This window comes from Populus nigra, chromosome 11 (assembly GCF_951802175.1).
Source record: "Populus nigra chromosome 11, ddPopNigr1.1, whole genome shotgun sequence".
Classification (NCBI taxonomy): domain Eukaryota; kingdom Viridiplantae; phylum Streptophyta; class Magnoliopsida; order Malpighiales; family Salicaceae; genus Populus; species Populus nigra.
The window spans coordinates 15,085,320-15,107,076 of record NC_084862.1 but is presented as its reverse complement, the minus strand read 5'-3'; the positions used below and the strand labels follow the sequence as shown (position 1 = coordinate 15,107,076).

The 21,757-nt window shown below is 30.7% G+C and overlaps 2 protein-coding genes across 2 annotated transcripts; both read left to right on the top strand.

The window, feature by feature from the left end:
• Nucleotides 1-2,902: 2,902 nt before the first annotated feature.
• On the top strand, nt 2,903-10,499 carry LOC133668608 (ammonium transporter 3 member 1-like). Its single transcript, XM_062088562.1, has 3 exons — nt 2,903-3,701; nt 4,669-4,954; nt 9,825-10,499. Exons 1-3 carry the CDS (start codon nt 3,039-3,041, stop codon nt 10,343-10,345), a joined length of 1,470 nt encoding a protein of 489 aa, XP_061944546.1. The 5' UTR covers nt 2,903-3,038; the 3' UTR covers nt 10,346-10,499.
• Nucleotides 10,500-14,323: 3,824 nt separating this feature from the next.
• On the top strand, nt 14,324-18,232 carry LOC133706305 (protein RBL-like). The gene is made up of 5 exons (XM_062131814.1): nt 14,324-14,605; nt 14,731-14,829; nt 15,960-17,044; nt 17,119-17,377; nt 17,776-18,232. The coding sequence occupies exons 1-5, from the start codon at nt 14,587-14,589 to the stop codon at nt 17,955-17,957; spliced, it is 1,644 nt and encodes a 547-aa protein (XP_061987798.1). The 5' UTR covers nt 14,324-14,586; the 3' UTR covers nt 17,958-18,232.
• The last annotated feature ends 3,525 nt before the right edge of the window (nt 18,233-21,757 follow it).

Sequence of the window (21,757 nt, the reverse complement as noted above, 5' to 3'; positions counted from 1 at the left end):
CATAACCCAAATCAATTAGCATGATCAATTTTCAGTATGTCTCTCTCTCCCGTGATAATTTACCCAAGTGATTTTTAAAAGTGTATCCTAATTTTTTTGAGAAATTAAATGTTAATTCTTTTACAATTTTATGATCAAATTTTAAATTCAAAAACTTATAATGTTAGATAAAACTAAGGATATTATTAAATAGAACTTAAAATGTTAGATAAAATTAAGGATATTATCAAATAGAATTGAATAATAAAATTTAAATTCGTTATTATTTAGTTAATAAAACACTAATATTTTATTAAAAATTTATTTTAATCTAAACGTGAAAGCATGTAAACACTGTACTAAAGATATTATCAATAGGCATGCACAATTGCAAGACGATCGATGCGGAGAATTTAGATATTACCTAATTTTCCTGGCTTCGTTGGATTTGAAAATTAACAGAAATATAAACATAATTAAAAATGATAAAGTGATGTGCCTGTTATGTTCAACTGGATGCATCTAATCACGTGAACTGCCCATAGATAACGGCAGCATAATCAATTAATTATCAATTAATTAGATACGCCGGTAAGATAAATTGATTTTTAATTCATTTATTTAAGATTTAATTTTTGATCAAATAATCTCAGGCTATCTTTAAACAAATTAGAAAATAAACTAATAGACAAAATATTAATGGTCTATCTTCTAAAAAAAAATAGTACTCCAAAAATTCAAATGCGTGTAAGATTTCAACATCAAAACCTTTAAAAATTCCAAACTTTCATACACTCATCTTGATTTTTTTTATTAAATTAATTAAAAAATACTAACGAATGATGTTTAATTCATTATTAAATATTATTATCATACTAGAAAATTATATAAACCCAAATTTTGAATTTTGAATTGTTGAATGACATTTCAAAAGGATTTTATATTATTTTTAATAATGATTTTCAAAGATCAGGTATGAAAATATTATAACCATGAGGGGTGTAACTCAACTAGTCAGATTTTAGAGTTGCTTTTTAAAAATTACCAGTTCGAGTCCCACAAAACTCAGGACCACTAGAAACTTGCATGGTCGTTAATTACTTTAGAACCTATAAAATTGGTCGAGCTGTATGCAAACTGGTCCGGACAGCCACGTAAATAAAATATATATATTACCAAGTGGGTCGTTGGGCATTTAAATACACAATTTAATATTAAGAAAACGAAAAGAAGGGAAAAATCCTTTAAGGCAGAAGGCCATGCACGTACGATGAGTGTGTATGGAATATTAACTACAAATAAAAAAAAAATGATAATTGCACATATAATTGAAGATTCCTGGGATATATAATACTCATATGGATCTCGAGAAAAGATTCACGTGATCCTCGCCCTCCATTACTGCCCAGCTTGACATTATTTAGTACTACAGTGATGGTCCTATAATAATAAAGTTGTCCAGCTAAGCTAGCCAGTATGACAAGGTACCGTTTTTTGAATCTTTCCATGTAATATACAAAATAAAATAAAAAGTCTTAATATCTTTTTTTCTTTTTTTTTTTTGCTTAGATCAGAAGCAAAAGATCCTTTTCCATCGGGATGGATCTTTGTATGCATTAGTAGACTTAGTTAATTACTACTGTCTGTTTTTATATTTTAAAAATATTTTAAATTTTTTTTAACTCCAAGGGTAAATATATAATATTATTTTATTTGGTTGATTTTAAAGGTAAAATAATATTTTAATTATGAAAAAAAAAACACATTAACCCCTTGCTCAAGAAGTTTAATTTTTTATTTTTGAGTTTTAAAAATACTTTTAAAAAAAATATATTTTTATATTGTTTTTATATACTGATATCAAAATTAATTTTTTCAAAAAATTATTTTAATTTATTTTAAATAAAACATACTCTAAAAAAACAACTATTGCACTATCGTACAACTCTATGTACACCGACTTGTTCCTAGTGTTTTGTCAGTAGAGAGGCAAGAAATGCATCAATGATAGTGCTCTTCATGTAAGCTGCGGCAATTCCAAAATTAAGGAGGTAGCATTTTTCTCTCTTTCACACATGGAGATTGACAGGTTTGGGTATATAGGGATTTGTTTTATTATTATTATTAATTGAGTGTTGTTTTTATCTCGTGTAATCACCATCATTAATATAGAAATTCTTTTTTTTTTATTTAAATCACATGTGTTCATAGAGACCTTAGCCCACTATGCCCGCATTATAGTCAACGCATAGGATACTTTCTAAGTGATCTAATTAAAAGTATTTATAGTGCATTTGGGAAGGGGGTGAGTGGAGAGGAAGGAAAGGGAGATAATATGTAAGAATGGGAAATAATTAATTAGTTAACTCTCTTGGAAAAACCTTTTAATGGGAAGAGGGGGGATTTCTTTAGGCTTCACTCCCCTTGTTTTTTCTTATTAAAATGTATAAAAATATTTAAAAATATATTTTAAATAATTAAATATAAAATCATGTTTCGAGCCTTACTCTGATAAATTAACGAAGAAGAAGACAATAATTAAAAAACTTTGGCCCAAGATTTACAATTATAAACTTTCATGAATGTAATCTAATAATAAAATTTATCATTCTCATCCTTTGATAAATGAAATAAAATTTATAACTGAAAGACTATTTTCTTCCCACCGTGGATGAGAATAACGTATTAAAAGACAATAAATTAGAAAGATTAGATTAAAATCGAATAAGATTGTCGTATTGAATTTTTATTTTTATTTTTTTATTAAATAAATAACTCTAACGTAAAATATATCTCTCAAAGAGATTTATACTAAAAAATCAACCTAAAGAAAGTAAAAAAACCTGAAAATTAATAGTCTTAAAAGTCCAAGACAAACTAAAAAAAATTATTAATCACAATATTCGATGCAATATTTTTCCCATAAGACTTTCCATTATAAATTTATGAAGCCCTTGCGTCCATTTCCTTCTACAGAAAGGTCTTGCATATTGTAGGGAAAAAAAACAGAGCTAGGCCAGTAGAAGGCGCAGTAGCTAGTCACAATCCTCTAAAATACCATGGCTGCTCCTCAACCTAACCCAGTCCCAGTGGCATACCAAGGAGGCTTAGTTGCTTCAGTTCCTGACTGGTTAAACAAGGGCGATAACGCATGGCAAATGATCTCAGCCACCCTTGTTGGTCTCCAGAGTGTGCCAGGACTTGTAATTCTCTATGGAAGCATTGTCAAGAAAAAATGGGCAGTCAATTCAGCTTTCATGGCCTTTTACGCTTTCGCAGCTGTTGTAATCTGCTGGGTGGTTTGGGCCTACAAAATGTCTTTTGGGGATAAGCTCTTGCCCTTTTGGGGCAAAGCAGGACCTGCCTTAGGCCAGAAGTTTCTAATCAAGCAAGCTGCACTCCCTGAGACCACACAGGTCTACGATAACGGTGGTGTGGAGACTCCAATGGCTACACCATTTTATCCCATGGCTTCCATGGTTTGGTTTCAGTGCGTGTTTGCTGCAATCACTCTTATTCTTTTGGCTGGATCAGTGCTTGGAAGAATGAATTTTAAGGCTTGGATGGCTTTTGTGCCACTTTGGCTCACTTTCTCTTACACTGTTGGTGCCTTCAGCTTGTGGGGCGGTGGATTCTTGTTTCACTGGGGTGTCATGGACTATTCTGGTGGTTATGTTATTCATCTTTCTTCAGGGATCGCCGGCTTGACTACTGCCTTTTGGGTCAGTCCTTCTTCTTCTTCTTCTTCTTTGCCTCTGAACAAGTCTTTGTGAGCTTGACGCTTTGAAATGCAACTTGCTGCATAACTTTGACTGCTAATCATCATGAAATTAATTTCTGCTACCCAGGAAGATATTGCAGAAACCTTGTCTTGGTACAGAAACATTATAATTTGTAGTGAATATGGATCTTCAGTCCTTTGAATTAATTAATTGTTTTAGTGTTTAATTTAAGCAAATTTTACTTACTGACCTGTTTTAATTCTTAATGTTTATTTAGGGGTTACATTTTCAAAATTTTGAGACCATATATAGATGCTGGTTTTTCCCTTGAATATAAAAAAAAAAGCCTTTTCTCTTCATTTTCAGCATTGAAACATGAGAAAGTATCTCTAATAGTAGTGTAGTACTGCCCTTCCATGATTTTCTTTTCTTTTCTTTTTTTCTTAAATCATATTGCATATAAGGAAAAAACTAGATTTTAGTGGAATTTTCAACCTTGCTAAAAAAATATAAATAACAAATTAATTTTTATTTAGCTAATTCATATAGCTCAAGAAAGAGGTAAGCTCTCTCATTTTTCTTTGGGATTGATGGCTTGACTACTATAATATTTATTTATTTTTTTATTTTAAAATATATTAAAATAATATTTTTTTATTTTTAAAAATTTATTTTCGATAACAACATATTAAAATAATATATAAATACTAAAAAGAATTAATTTTTTAAATCACTTTTAAAACACAGTAACAAACCACCTCTTAATTAGATTCGGCCGGTTACAAGAAATGAATTCATTAATAGTATAACAAATAATTTTAGAATTGATATTTTTGTCAGATTATTGGAGCTGACTAAGAACAAGAACGTAATATTTTTGTTTTGTTCTTAAGATTTCTTCCATGACGTGAGGAGAGAATCTTTCAAAAGGTTGGTGGTGAGAAATTTCTCAAATTAACTGATGCAGGTAGGTCCAAGATCATCAAAGGATAGAGAGAGATTTCCACCAAACAATGTACTGCTAATGTTAGCAGGGGCAGGGTTGCTGTGGATGGGATGGGCTGGCTTCAACGGCGGAGATCCATACACTGCCAATATTGACTCTTCCATGGCCGTTCTTAACACTAACATTTGCGCAGCTACTAGTCTTCTTGTATGGACCTGGCTAGATGTCATTTTCTTCAAGAAACCTTCTGTCATCGGTGCTGTTCAGGGCATGATAACTGGCCTTGTTTGCATTACTCCTGGTGCAGGTAATTTCGACTTCCCTCGCCGTGTTATGTTTGCTCTCGATCCAATCACCATGCATGTATTTTCACTATTGAGATTTTTATTGGTCTTGGAGCTAGAACTAAGCATTCAATAATCTTTTTCTTGAAAAATCAAACTACCTAAAACATTAAATAGTGTGGTTGTTTTGCTGTAGTTCAATATACAATAAAATATATCTTCGCCTGCAATAAAATTATCCTTGCATCCTTTGGTCCAAAACAGTTAAGCTTCTTGGTGGGGGGCAATGATACTTTTTTTTTCATAACAAAAATATTATTTGGCCTCTAAAGACAACAAAATATAAAATTATTTATTAAGAGTTTTCTTAACTTAGCATAAGATTCTTAACAACAAAATATGTATTTACCTTCGGGGTCAAAAAAATATTGCGTTGTTGGATAAGAGTATTTTAAGATTTTCAAATTTAAATATACAGTACAACTACATATTTAACCTTGGAAGAGACAAAACATAAACTTAGCATTTGGAGGTATTTTGTACTTTCACATAGGTATTTTGTGTAATTATCGGGGTCGTGAGGGGCGTTTTAGTATTTTTATATATTTTTTAAAATTTTATAATGCTTAAAGCTGCTGGAGCATGCTCGACACGTTCCGACCCGTGGGTGGCGTTCGTGTCATTCAGACGGTGCGTGTAACGCTACCCAGTAGACATAGCTGGCCTTTTATCATCTCTCTAGATGTGTTATCGTATCCTTTTCCATTTGAAGTGGTGTGTGACAGCTTATGATGGTTGGATTGTCACTAATGATTGTTTGATTTTTTTTCTCTCTTAGCATGTGAAGTACTTCATTGTCTTTTTTTTCTTACTTTTCAATTTCAGTCCTCATTCTATTTATTTCTTATTTCATTCCTTTTTCATTTATAGAAATTTATATTCTTTTCAATTTAGTCATTTAATTGCAATTTCTCATATGTTCTGTTTTTTATTCCAGTCCTCGTTTTTTTTTAATTTCTAATTGTGTCATTATACACTTTTGTTGAAGTTCTTTTTCTTTCAATTTCATCATTCAATCAATTTTTTTGTTATTTTAATTTTTTCAGTGTGACCCTTATTCTTTTAATTTTCTTTATTTTATTAAAGTTATTTTTCAATTCAATTAAACCCTCCAATTGAAAATTTTTATCCCTCTAATTAATGTTTTTTCTTACCCTTATTTTTTTTATCCTTTTGTGTAATTATTTTTTCATGATTTTATTTTTCAACATTTATTTTGTTGGAAATTTGGCTTTGTATGATCTTATTGTTCAATATTAGTTTTTTTTAATATTGCTTATGTAATTATCTTCAAGTTTTTTTATGGATTTATCTTGGTCTCATGATTTAGGTTATGATTTTTGCTTGTCTTTTTTTGATATAAGTTTTTTTTAGTTGTTTTGTTTCTATTTCTTTTTTTGAAAATATTATTCTAATTCATCTAAAAAATTTTTTACAAATGAAGTTTATTTTTTAAAATAAAAAATATTTGTTTTTAAATTATATTGTTAATGTGTTCGGCCTTGCGTAATATTTTTATGTCGTAAGTTTATTCAGTCAATTTCATTTGTGTTTATCTTTTTAAGTCATTAATTTTTTTAGGGTGTGGATTTATCTTTATTTATTAAAAAAAACTAAGTTCAATAAACACAATTGAATGCATGTCTCATTTTATGTTATCGAATATCTTGATCTTACTTACATAGGTTTTTTAATTTACACTTTAAATTTTTTTATATAAAAAAATATATTAAAATAACTTGCATGCCTAATTTTTTTTTAAAAAAAAATATAACCCATAACAAATCGCATGTTAAATGACTAGTTTTCCCTACCTAGCATCATATGACTTTTCCATATTTGTTCCTGGCCATAGCAAACTTGTTCACAAATTATTTAACTTATAGAATTATTTCATAAGTTCTAATTTGTTCGTTCATACTTTCATTCATTGGTAATGGAAGGAAACATGAAAAAGGAATAGCTAGCTGAAGGATTAATTTAGTTTAATAGACTTTAAAATAAAAGATTAGGGAGGAAATATTGTTCACGTGGGATCCAATCATGTAGAACGATATTTTGGTAAAGAAAGTGAAGAAAAAAATCATTTTCCTAAAGCTTAGATTTCAATATAAATTTGATGAGGTACAACATAGGATAATCCAACTTATCAAAAGTTGAAGACAAAGCTACTAAATTTGCATCTCTTTAGAGCTTATTATTTGTTATTGTCATAGCAGTTATTTTTTAAAATATTTTTCACTTGAATATACATTGAAATAATTTTTGTTATATTTTTTAAAATTTATTTTTGACATTAGCATATTAAAATAATCTAAAAATATCGAAAAATATTAATTTAAAATAAAAAAAATATTTTTTTAAAAAATACTTTTAAAACATAAAAACAAATAAGTTTTTATATTCTTGTGTGCTAGATTTGAAGATGAAAATAGTCTTTTAGAAAGAGATGATATTCGAAGTTTAAAAGTTTCTTAAATATTTTTTATAATGTGATGTAAAGTCTTTTTAAAAAAATATTTTTTAATTGAAAATATGTCAAAATAATGATTTTTTTTTATTTTTAATAACAACACATCAAAATAAAAAAAATATAAAAAAATCAATTTAATACCTTTTTAGATGAAAAATAAATTAAAAAACATTTTGAAAAGCAAAAATTACCTTAGAATCCCAATGTAAGTGGAAGATATATTAAGTATCATATAACTTAGTCAAGAGGTTTAGGAGCTTATAAAGATCACATAATTCATGACCCGCGCGATGCCGCGGGTCTTTTTTTTGCATAAAAATATAAAAAAAACAATCTAAGATTTAAAAGTGTTAGGTTTTTCTGCAAAGCTATACCCAAGAGTCTTATGTTTGGCTGCAACGCCTGACCTAAAAGTAATATTTATAATATTAATAATAACATTAAACTTGCATGACCCAAGTTTAAGTAAGCCTGACTGCAACACCGGACCCAAGAATATTGGATGTGGGTCTGGCTATAAAGTCGTGTCACAAAAGCGTGATAATTAAGTAGATTAATTAAAAAGAAAAAAACAAAGAAAAAAACCAACATGAAGAAAAAAAATAATGAAAAGAAAAATCTGAATTCATTAGGTTAACCCTTCAAATCAGGTTAACCCGTAAAATCTGGGATTCGCGTCATGAAAGTTTGATAACTAAATAGAAAAAAAAATTGACAGGTTTACCTAGAATTAACTGGGTTAACCCATCAAACCAAGTTAACTCGTTAAGCCCAGGATATGTGTCGTGAAAGTCTGATAATTAAATAGAAAGAAATTTAACATTAACAAATTAAACTAAAAAAATTAATTAAAAAGAAAAAAAATCCGGGTTAACCCGTCAAACCAGGTTAACCCATCAAACCCGGGATCCGTATCATAAAAATCTGATAATTAAATAAAAAAAATTTAACATTAACAAACTAAATCAAACAAAAAAAATTCATTAAAAAAACAAAAAAAAATTAAAAAAAAAGTTCTATAATATAATATAATAATTATAATAATATAATATTATTAATAAGTGAAAGGTGTGGAGAAGCTACAGTAGTTTCTCCACGTCTTTTAAAGTATTACTTAATAAAGATCACATAATTCATATGTTCAACAAAGGAGGCAATTTGATGATTTTAGTTCATGTTTATCATATGATTATTGATGATATTGCTATAAATTTGCACCTGATTAACCATTTCAAAGTATTGTTTAACCTTATACTCTTGACTTTCTAGTATATTTTTTTCAAAAAAAAAAGTTTTTAAATGAAATTAGATATGGTGCTTGAAGCTTATAAACTTTCTAAATCTTTTCCTTCGAATCCATATAAGATACTAAACATGATCTAGGTTATGTTCAGTAATTTGCGTATATCAATGATTTTTGCCCAGAAACTAAGCACAACAAATTTAATATGTTCAGTAATTTGCGTATATCAATGAAATAGACAGTAATACTGAACAGGAGAAACACCACAATTTACAATAATAATGGAGGACAAAGACCAAACCTCATACCCACACTCTCTTGCAAGTGTCTCGTCTTTCTCTATCACCCACATTTTACCAGCCTCCACGAGCTGCTGCTCATGACAGCTCGTGTCGCTGCCACAATGGCAAAACCTCTCTCTCTCTCTCTCTCTCTCTCTCGTTGATACGCATGCTTCTGCTCTCAACACAACCTTTTATAGGCTTTTCAAATGGCAGCTAGAATTCAACAAAGGTAGGCTGCATTATTTCTTCATGAAGCACCGAATTCGTAGTGAGCACCAACTCACTCTTCAACTTTTAGTGGCCATAATTGTTGCCACGTTTCTTCCCATTTCATTTATCAAAGTTAGGTAACATTCAGTGCATAATTCTTCTTTTAGTCAAAATATGCAGCTCCCTCTTAAGACATGGGATCGTTTGCAAACAGGGTCTAAATGCTAATTGGCAAAATTTTGAATTTTTTTATTTAAAACCCACCAAATTTAAGATGGATGAAAAGTTTATAAACTGGGCCAAGTTAGGCTAAATTTTCAATGACTGTGCTATATCTTGATCTGAAATCCATCGGTCTCAAAACTGAGGCCTTCATCATAGGGGCTTGATACTGAAGTTCAAATTAGAAATGGTATTCTTTTCTTAGACGTTTTGCTACGGATTTTTATAGCACTAAAATCCTATGTTGTAAAACTACAATCCGCCTGCCAGTTAGATTTGAGACATGGTAGATTTGGAGTTTTAATTGATTTGAATTGGAAAAAAAAAAGAGCATGGAAAAAATTACTGGTTATTCGTAAAATAAGGTTGATTTGGAGTTTCTATAATTATATATTTTTCAGGTCTTGTTCAAGGATGGGCTGCCATAATCATGGGAATTTTATCTGGTAGTGTTCCATGGTTTACCATGATGATTGTTCACAAAAGATGGACACTACTGCAAAAAATTGATGACACACTAGGAGTGTTTCACACTCATGCTGTTGCTGGCCTTCTAGGGGGTGTTCTTACAGGCCTCTTTGCAGAACCTGAGCTATGTGCACTATTTTTGCCGGTGACAAACTCAAGGGGAGGTGTCTATGGTGGTTCCGGTGGAATCCAAATACTCAAACAACTAGTTGGTGGTGCTTTCATTATTGGATGGAACGTTGTCGTTACATCAATTATCTGTGTAGTGATAAGCTTTGTGATACCATTGAGAATGTCTGAGGAACAATTGCTTATTGGGGATGATGCTGTGCATGGTGAGGAGGCTTATGCATTGTGGGGTGATGGAGAAAAATATGATGTAACCAAGCATGGGGATATCACAGAACATAACATGGAAACGAGGACATCAACTGGTGCTACTCAAGTGATGTAGAGAAGGGGATCCACAAAATTAAATTAATTGTTGTTTGATGATTAATTTGCTTCAAAAGTGTTTGAGGTAAATTAAGACTAAGTACTGTACTTAATGTATTTCTTATTCTTTAGACTTGTATAAAGAATTTATATTGAGACTTATTTACATTAAATTTGTGTTAATTTTTTTTTAATCACAAATCCTATTTTTAATAAGGTTATTAAACACAACTTAACTTAACTTATGACCTAATCTAAGGTTTAAATCATGAATCAAGAGGGTTAACTTAGCTTCGAACAACATAATTTTTTTAATTTTTTAAAAGTCAAACGAGTTTTAAGTGGGTCAATCAAATAAGGGGATTACATATGGATTATATCAAACTTGTTAAAATTAAATCGAATTATGATTTCAGCATAAACATTTTAAAATTATAATTTAACATTCATACAATGTGTTTCATTGTGGAAAAAAAAAACTCTTAATAAAGACCACATCACATGGGTTTACTTCCACCCATTATAATTTAAAACTTGACCCAATCTAGGGGTTTGATTGACGAGTAAATGAGTTGACCTGCTGGTTAGATCAGGTTTAATAACAATAATATTTACTTTTTAAACACCAAATTAATTGAAATCAAACTATATTTTCAACATAAAAAATTTATAAATATAAAGTTTTATTGTGATTATGAAAAAAAAAACTTAATACAAGTGGACTAGATCACATGGTTCAACTTCCACCTTTATAAATTTAAAACTCGGCCTAAGCATTGAATCTAGTTGGTGGATCAATAAATTTATTTATCGGTTGCATCAAGTTTAATAATATTTACTATTTAAGTACTAAATTAATTGAAATCAAACTATGGTTTCAAACATAAGCATTTCAAAAGTATAGTTTGACATTTATACAATGCATTTTATAATGATGAAAAAACTTTAGGGAAGATTATATCACACATGTTAATTTCTACTTGTTGTCATGTAAAACTCAGTCTGGTCTGGTCTAGAGATCTGATGGGTGGGTCAATAAGTTGACTTGTTGAATAGATTAGTTTTAATAACCATGGTATTTACTATTTAAATACCAAATTAAAGAGGGAAAGGCCAAGAGGAATACGAGGTAAATTTTGCAAAGTCTGATACTAACAATGTTATGAAACTTTTGTTGAATATTTTAGAATTATTATTATTATCACATATATTAAAAATGTTAAGTGTTTTACTGTGTAGTGAAATATTGAGCTGTTTTTTTTTTAATTTTTTTTTTTGCACTTAACTAGGGGGATAGTAACAATGTTATGAAACTTTTGTTGAATATTTTAGAATTATTATATTATACTATCATATATCAATAATGCTTAAGAATGCAGGTTGAGTGGTAATTTAAATAGAGTTTTTTCCCAGACGAACACAGTGGAAAAAAAAATCTCAAATCAGCATAGTAATTAATACGTGCAGTAATATATGCGATGTGTTTGTGTATTTACTAGTTGTACAACTATCGATTTTATTTTTTTTTCTCCTTCAAATCCATATTTTCCCAACAATCTTAGCGTATATTAGATTGGTGTCCCGTATGATATCACTCAGCGGACCGAAAAAAAAAACCCAGAAAAAAGTTTAAAAAACAATTATATTTTTAAATAGGAATTAAATCTTAATTAATTTAATAATATATAAAAAAAATAAGACAACAATAAAAACCCTTAAAATCTATTGTAAAAAGAAATCTTAAAGTCTAGCTTATTGGCTCACGTTATGTCACATGTTAGAGTAAATAGTTTTTTTTTAAATGCAAAAATAAAAAGTAAAGTGAATTTAAATAAATTTTAAAGATGAATTTAAATCTATTGTAAAGTAAACAATAATTTTATCTAATATTAAGACGGAAACACATTAAATCTACCCAGGTTGATATGCAAAACTTGTTGGGATGATCTTGTAAAAAATAAATTGAAAATCTAAATCTTTAATTAACTCAATGTTCAAGGATAAAACTGGTAAAAAACAACACTTAATTCAAAAAACATTATGCGAATTCGGGCGAACCAATCAGACTTGTGATGCAAGTCAACCACGCATTCGGATTCAGTATTTTTTTTATCCTAAAGATTATTTTTTATTTAATAGATTTATATGACAATAAAATGTTTGTCAACCTTTTTTCATGAAATATTTTTTTTAAAAAAGGAAAAAAATCATGAAGAGCGTGTGGGACTGAGAAAGCAAAGACAAATCATTGACAACAAAAGATAAAATTTTATTTTTAAAATTTTTAATTTAAATAAAAAATAGTTTATCAATAAGAAAGGGAGGAACTGTATTTTTAAAAATTGAGGGACAAAAAAATGCATAAAAAAGAGAAAACAATAATAGCCTAGATGATGTGGTTTAACTCATCGAAGTTGTGATTCACGTCATAGACTTTAATTGAGTTTAATAATTTTGTTTTTTTATAAATTTATATCTAACCTAAATATACTTTTTTTTAAAAAAAAAAAGTTGAAAATAAGAGCCTAGCAGTGCAACCTAATGGCCCAACACCTTGGGACTTTAAAACGAAAAGCCTAGGCATGTAGGCATTCAAGCCCAGACTCATTATTATTTTTTTATTTAAAAAATGAACAACTTGTTATCTACTTCAATTTTCTTTTGAAAAAAAAAAGGCAAATGACACGTCGCTCTATGTGGCAAACGACATGTCATCTGCCAACCTAGATTTCACCCACCACTATAGTGATTGGAAAATCAAAGCTATAAGTTAAAAAACTGGTTTTTCAACCCATTTCATCGAAAAAAATCTTACAAACACATTTAGAATACCAAAAAACCAATCTATCAACCTAATAAACCCAAAAAATGGTCTAAACCACAAAATCAAACTTAAGAAAATATCACATCCTTGATTTAGATATGATTTTCAGGCTATATGAAGGCTTAAAACAATCACTCTCATCACTTAGTGGAACTCGTTGACACCAGGTGTCAACAATGAACTCTCTCTACACCAGAATCTAGCGAGCTCTCTCTCTCTCTCTTCTAACAAAAAAAAAAGAAAAATAAAGTTAAAAAGATCACTTATTAAGTTAAAAAAAATGAGAATTGATGAAAATAAAATTTGATAACAAATTTAAATTTGAAAAACCTAAGGGACTAATCAGCTATTAAGTTAAAAAGATAAGGAACTAAACTAAGTTTTTGGATGAAATTAGAATATATCATCTATTTTGCTTGTTTTTTCACATTGATTCTCTATTTATTAATTTACCATCTCATAAAAAAACTGATTGACTGTTAATTTAAGCTTAAAAAGATTCAATCGTGCAAAATAAAAACTTAAAGATTAAAATAAAAATTTTAAAAAATTATTATTTTAATTTATAGTGATTTATAATAAAATAAATAGTAAATAAATATACAATAAAATCACTATCTCTTAATATTTTTCCAATATGTGATAAAGTTAATATTCTACATAGAAGACACATTATGCTTGGTAGAGGTCAAGAGGATGCTAAATTTTACAAGAGTAAACTTTTATTTATTTATTTATTTATTTATTAGTAGATGAATTATTAAAAGGGGTAATCATTACCCCCATAAATTGGTGTTTTTTTATAAGATAATCGTGACCCTCCAAGCAATGTTACTGCTTTTTTTTTTTTTTTATCTCAAACTACACACCAAGTAATTTTTAATTTTCTCTCACAAATTATTACTAGCATTATTATTATTATTATTATTTTCTATTTCCACTAACTTTTAATCCTTCAATATATAAATACATCAAGACAAGATACATTGCCTATGGCTACTTGACAGAAAAGGACTAAATTGATACTTTTGGAAACTATGGATCTAACATTAAGAAATATCATAGGGGCTTAAGTGAACTCTTGTGGAAACTGTAGGGGCTAAAATATATTTTACCATTTACTTTAGATTAAAAAATTAAAAAAAAAACTATAAAAAAAGGTGTAGCGTTTTGTTAGATGAACATGCAATATCCGAAAATAATTAAACTTCCCTCACTCTCGGAATTGTAACAGAACTCGACTTCCCTTCCCTGTCTTCCTCACGACAAAACTCCTCCTCCGCCGCGCCGCCACGACGCCACAATTCTCCTCCTCCGACTCTACTTTCATCCTTACTCACTACACTAGAAAGATTAAAAAACGCAAACCAATGTTTCTTTCTTTTTAAGCTTATTGTCAGCAACATAAGAATTAGGGAAAATTCAGCAACAGACCCATGAATGCACCAATTATTGGTCAGCTCTCTCTCTCTTTGCTTTTCTTTGGCTTATTTTATTTCTGGGTTTTCGTTTATGTGCTGAAATATTGTATTTTACTGTACTAATTTTGGCTAATGTTCTGGGTTTTTTTTCTCGAAAAGATCCACTGCAAGGGGATTTTCCAGAGGTAATAGAGGAGTATTTGCATCATGGGGTTACGAAGTGCATTGCTTTCAATCGCCGCGGCACGCTTCTTGCTGGTATGTGATTAGAGCTTTATGTGCTTGAGTAATGTAGGTAGTAGTGGTTAGCTAGACTGCTAAGCTATTGTGGGTCTTGATTGTTTTTTATTAGTTTGATTGTTCTTGGTGTTTTCGTGATGGGTTTTTGCTACTGTGCTTGTGTAAATTTTTTGTTTTATTTATTTAGTTGTTGGAGATAATGTAGAGTTTTGTGTATAAGAGGAATTAAATTTCCAGGCAAGAATGCCGCAAGGTGTTAATGTTGGGGTTTTATGAGTTTTGTTGTTGATGTTAATGTTATTTTTAATGAACTATTTGATTTTGTCGAGGGTAGATGGTTAGTGATGTCTTGTTTTTATTAATCTTCTTTGTGTGGGCTTAGATGAGCATGGTTTTAGTGGTTTGAATGGCAATAGAGGTGGTATAATTTGTAGTTAATTGATTGTTATTATTAGTGCTTTGTAGTTAGGATACCATACATGAATTGGAGAAACTAGAAAGAATTATTGTCTAATAATTTGGAGCGAACCTCAATTGTCTTTATCTGTGAAGCCTCTCCCTGTTAATCACTTAAGATTAGTTCAATCTTTTAGGCTCTTCACTTGTGTCTAGCCTATTGCAAATAGTTTCCTGAAAGCCTTGAAAAAACCATTCAAATGAGCAACTTTTCAGCTATGTCCTAAGGATGTTATATGTGCCATGGTACAAGGAGCCACCAAAAGGTGTAGCGAGAATGGCTTTATCAGTAATGGCCTCCACCAAGAGGTGTAGTGGGCATGGATTTATCAGTAATGGCCTATAAAGTTCTGTAGTACACATGGATTTTATGTTAGTTATAGTTGTGCGTGTCAATGGTGCTGAGCATAAGAAGAAGGTGAATTCCTGCAATAGATAAAGCCATCCATGTGGAATTCTGATAGAATGTCAATAAAGGAGTTCTATGCATTATGCAATCCTTGAAAATATGTGTTTCATCTTGATTTTATTCAAGCCTGGATTTATGCTTTGATAAGGAAACCATTCCTTTCTGCCCGTGCTTTAAGGCCTCGGTTATTTTTATTGCTCTTCATTTTTCACCACTTAAAGAAATATGTCAGTATTGTTTGAAGATATTCTGATTTCCTAATTGCTTTTGTTTTCTTTGCCAGCTGGATGTGCTGATGGAAGTTGTGTTATTTGGGACTTTGAGACCAGGGGAGTTGCAAAAGAGCTCCGGGATAAAGATTGTATTGCTGCCATAACAAGTATCTGCTGGTCGAAGTATGGTCATCGTATTCTTGTGTCATCTGCTGACAAATCACTAATACTTTGGGATGTTGTCAGTGGAGAGAAGATTACACGTATTACTCTTCATCACACCCCACTACTAGCCCGGCTACATCCTGGTTCCTCTACTCCATCTCTCTGCCTGACATGCCCACTTTCATCTGCTCCCATGATTGTAGATTTTAACACAGGAAACACCACTGTGCTACCAGTTACAGTACCTGATGCGGACAGTGGACCTGCCCCCCCATCACGTAATAAACCCTCTGATGGTCCCCCTTACACCCCAACTGCTGCATGCTTTAACAAGTTTGGGGATCTGGTTTATGTGGGAAACTCTAAAGGAGAAATACTTGTAATAGATCACAAAAGCATTCAAGTGCGTGCCATGGTTCCCACTCCTGGTGGTGCTGTTATCAAGAACATAGTGTTCAGCAGAGATGGTCAGTATCTTCTCACAAATTCAAATGACCGGACAATCAGGATATATGAAAATCTTCTTCCCCTGAAAGATGGTCTCACTGCGCTGGGGCACCTGAACAAGACTGTTGATGAGGTAGCTGGTGTTGAGAAAATGAAGGCTGTTGGATCAAAGTGCTTAGCACTTTTCCGGGAATTCCAGGATACTATCACCAAAGTGCACTGGAAAGCACCTTGTTTCAGTGGTGATGGGGAATGGGTGATTGGTGGTTCTGCGAGCAAGGGAGAGCACAAGATCTACATATGGGATAGGGTTGGGCATCTTGTAAAAATCCTTGAAGGTCCAAAAGAGGCATTGATTGATTTAGCATGGCATCCTGTTCACCCCATTATCGTCTCTGTTTCCTTGACTGGCATGGTTTATGTTTGGGCTAAGGACCATACTGAGAACTGGAGTGCATTTGCCCCGGACTTCAAAGAGCTAGAGGAGAATGAGGAGTATGTGGAACGCGAAGATGAATTTGATTTGATACCTGAAACTGAAAAGGTAAACACAAAAAGGCTGATTGAGCTAGTCTTTTGTCCGTTTCTATGTTTCTCAAAGTATATGTATGCTTGCAGGTAAAAGAATCAGATATTAATGAAGATGATGAAGTTGATATTGTAACAGTGGAGAAAGATGCTTTCAGTGATTCAGATATGTCTCAAGAAGAAATATGTTTCTTGCCAGCTACCCCATGTCCTGACGTTCCTGAGCAACAAGACAAGTGTGTGGGAAGTTCTTCAAAGTTGATGGATTCTAATAACTCTGGATCACCGCTTTCTGAAGAAGCTGGACAGAATGGACAAGCAATGAATCATGCATCAAGTCCTCTTGAAGGTAACACCATATGTATTTTTAAAGATTCTTAAGTGGTGATTTTCTTATAACTAATGATCATGCTGTGAGGTTTGCTAATATTCTCACTTCATACCATGAACTGGGATTCAAGATTTATCTTAAAAACTTTAACATTTTCCACATGCCTGATTTGTCAATAATTGTAGACCACACTATACTTGTCTTTCTAGGAAAATGCTGTTTGTGTATGATAGTTGATCTCCAATGTGAAAAATGAAATTGTATAGTTTTAGCAGATGGAATTCTGATGATATCATGCCTAAATTCCTAGGCTTTTGGTATTCGAGTCTTTTAAGCAACCTGACTCTAAAGTGTTCCGTGTTAATTTATTTGTCAAGTGGTGTCTAACTCGTATGCTGCAATGGATTCTCTTACAGAGGACACAGGAGGGACACGCATGAAGAGAAAACGAAAACCTTCAGAAAAGGGGTTGGAATTGCAGGCAGAGAAGGGCAGGAAACCCTTGAAATCTTATGGTAGAGTGTCAAAAGTAAGGAGTAAACCTGTTGCTGATCTGGATATCACTAACGGAATATATGGGGATGATATTTCTGACTGAGTATAGCTAGGTTATAGTTGACATACATTTAGTATTTGTACCTGCAAAGCTTCCTTATTCAGCAGGAAAACTTCGTCGGCATCATTTATTAGTTAAACAAGTTTTGCAAAATCAAATACAGTATTTTTAGCGGTACTCGAATTGTATCCCCGGCCCCCACCAAGTTCACTAGAAGCGCAACAACGGTCTTGACATTCTTTGACATTAAAAGCTTAGAACTGAGAACCCATGGACAACAGGATTATTTTATTGCCAATGTACAGTCTTTTGCAGCATCATCGATTGGTAGTTTTCATGCAATGTTCCTGTAAGAGCTAAACAACTCTGCCGCTGCCAATTATGAAACATGTCATCTGGGAAAGGGAAATATGATATGTGGAAAGAGATGTTTTTTTTTTTTTACATTATTAATAGTCAACTTTCTTGGAAATCATGGAACTTGCACAACCAACTTGATTAAATGCACTAACCCTCTTCATTGCAGAGTTGACCTAAAACTGTCCGGATGTCAAATAGCAAGTAGAGTGTCTAATCATATTCTGATGGAAGAATGATGGCTGAATGCAGGCCATAGTTCTTTAAGCAAATTCACCAGTCTTTCGTTTGCTTCGATTCAGCCTGAATGTGTAATATATCCCTTCAGTCACTTGTTAGATCAACTGTTTGTTATAATGCAACTCTTACCTGCCAATCCATCTTTGTTCTCCTAACAGAGCAGGTGGTAATAATCATATCATAAAAACAGGGCACACGTAGTCACATGCCTTGGGGCTTCTTATAGCTGTGATGCTCACTACCAACCTTCATTGCCCATTATTAACCCATTAATGCCGAAATTATAAAACTCCACTCATTTCAATATCTAGTGTTAAGCACATAGTTATTATTTTTTATTTTGTTTGGTTTTTATTTATAAAAAATAAAACTGAAATCGGGTTCAACCATTCAATTTTGGTTTGGTTCAGTAATGTTATTTTATATAAAAAATCAAAACACAACCGACTGGTTTCGATTCGGTTCGGTTCGGTTATTTTATATTAAAAATCAAAAACTATATTGTTTTTTTGGCTTTTTTTGGACTTTCTAATGGGATTAGTTTCGGTTTGGTTTTTCTATTTGATTTGGTTTATTTTTGACTAAACTACTTCGGTTCGGTTGAGGTTTTTCGGTTTCAGACTTATGAAACCGAAATCAAACCAAACCAAATATTTTTTAAAATATTCTAATTGGTTTAATTGATTTTTTTTTATTTGATTTTTTTAATTAATTTTTATTTTCTTGATTTAATTAGTTTATCAAATTTTTTTCTTGCCACTAATTACAGGTTGAATAAGTTAATTCCATTTTAATTTTTAAAATTTCTTTTTGGAATAATTAGGATTGCTTCTTTTTTAATCTCCCAAGTTGACAATGCATGTACATCAGCTTTAATGACAAATGGCACCGTTGGGCTCATTGCTGGCCAAGACCACTTACAAGTCTGCTTGGTGCCTCACTTTGGATGATTGGACAAGCTAAAGGGATTGCTTAGAAACATTATTTCCATGAAATTAATTCATTATTTATCAATTAAAATAAATTTAGATATATCTTATCTTTCGGATTTGAATATACACATAAATATATATTATTCGATTGTTATTTAATATTCAACATAAAATAAAATAATAATATATTTTTTAAACTATATATATATATATATATATATTAAATGATAAATATTATACACATCATGTCAATATTGAGATATACATATAATATATTGAATTAAAAAACATAAATATTCTACATGTATATTTATATAATGCAAATATATATTTTGGATTGGGTTTCGGATTGGTTCGATAATATGTATACCATATCCATTACTCATCGAGTAAAATAACCATAAAAAAAAAACTTATTTATTTGAATCAAATTGAATAAGTATCTATTAAGTTCAGATTAAATTATTATTTCTAATTATTCACATGATAAATCTAAATGCAAGTCTACAATAAATAAATAAATAAATACAAATTCAAATGTTTAAATTTAATATGAGACATAGACCATTATAAAGAGCCGTTTTATAACTTGAAATAAAAGGTGGCCAGCAAATGGAGATCAACACTACTAATTCATATTCATGGAATTCGATCTATAGGAATTAAAATTAAGTATATGAAATGATTTGAATCTTTAGAAACTCATCAAACACTAACACCCCCACCACATCACCTTCAAAAATTGAGAAACTAAAAGGATTAAAAAAAAAAAGAATTCTCAAATTAGTCCCAAAGTATTTCTAATTTTCAATAAGATTCCAACCTAAAAATTTATATCAATTGAACCTCCCACTTGCTACTATTCCTCAATCATATCCATTAATCTTTTCCTAAAGTGCATATTGCATGCAATGAAATGATAATGATTTTTTATTTTAATAGCTAGTGATGATATTAAATGAGAGATCTCATTGAGGAACTCTAGAGGCAAGGGACTTAATTGAAATTGTATATTATACGTGGACCTATTTATCAATTAGTAAAATGGTTAGGGGCTAATCTATGGTTTTCTTTTAGGAAAAAAGCTTGCACGTGTGCATATGTATCTCTTGGAAGGTTCGAAACAATTGTCCAAGGCAGACAAGTGGAACACGTTCCTCATATGGGCACTCAGCAAATTCTTCCTCGTGTTCATCAATCTTGAACAATTATGAAGTTGTGAAAACTTCATATAGTAATTAGCTTTTTATATGTAAGTTCGGATATAGGTTTTGTATATCAAAATTGGAGATCTTCTAAAAAATAATGGAATAATCTTTTGAAAAACAAAACAATAAATAATTTTTTTACTCAACTTAAATAAAATTAAGTTTATTTTTTAAAAAAAATATGTAAGATAATAATAATAATAGTAATTAAACTAAAGTTAGCTAAATATAAAAATTGAGGGACCAAATGTATTTCAAGTAAAAAATAAATAAATAATTTCATATTGTAACCAAAAACAATTAGTGCTTGTGATATTTGCGGGTCTCTGGTCTCTGGTTTGAGAATTATTTTTCTTTTAATTAAGTTAGTTTAGGAAAAAAAATTAAAATACTAATGAATATGTCTAGAATTTTATTGAGAATCAGCCAAAGATATGTGAGGATATCCCAACTGTTAAAAACATATCATTTATATACTAAAATACACACGTGAGGTTTTCACTGTAAATTTATCATTGTGTAATTTCTTTTTCATTTTGATCCTCCAACTTAAAAAATCATACAAATTATATAATTACGGTCCTTCAAAATTGCTTCAATTTTATTTTAATACAAAAATTTATTTTTGTTATTTTTAGGTCCCTAGTTAAGAGAGGAGAGAGGGGTCGTCGGATTTCGACAGTAAAGAGAGAAACTTAATATTAACACCGATTTAGGCCACCAAAATAAAAAATTTTATGTTAAATTGTTCCATTTGATGCGGGGAGTTCATATTAGGTGTTTTTGTACATTAAAAATTCGTGAAAAAACAAATATAGACTTACATTGATTTTTTATTTTGAGTTGAATTCAGTTTTTGGAACAATGTTTTAGGTTTTTTAGGCTAATAATGAGGTTTTCAAGGTTTTTAAGGTGTTTTATATGTGTGTTTGGTTGAAAAATAGATTGCAAAACAGATATTTGATTTAAAGAATATAGACTCTAATTTTCCGATCACCACAGTGTTCGTAATCTAGATAAAATAGACGGACATGATTGCCAGACCCACAGGCATGAATTGGGTTTAACAGCCACACTGAATCCAAGAAGCTAGGGTCATGTAATT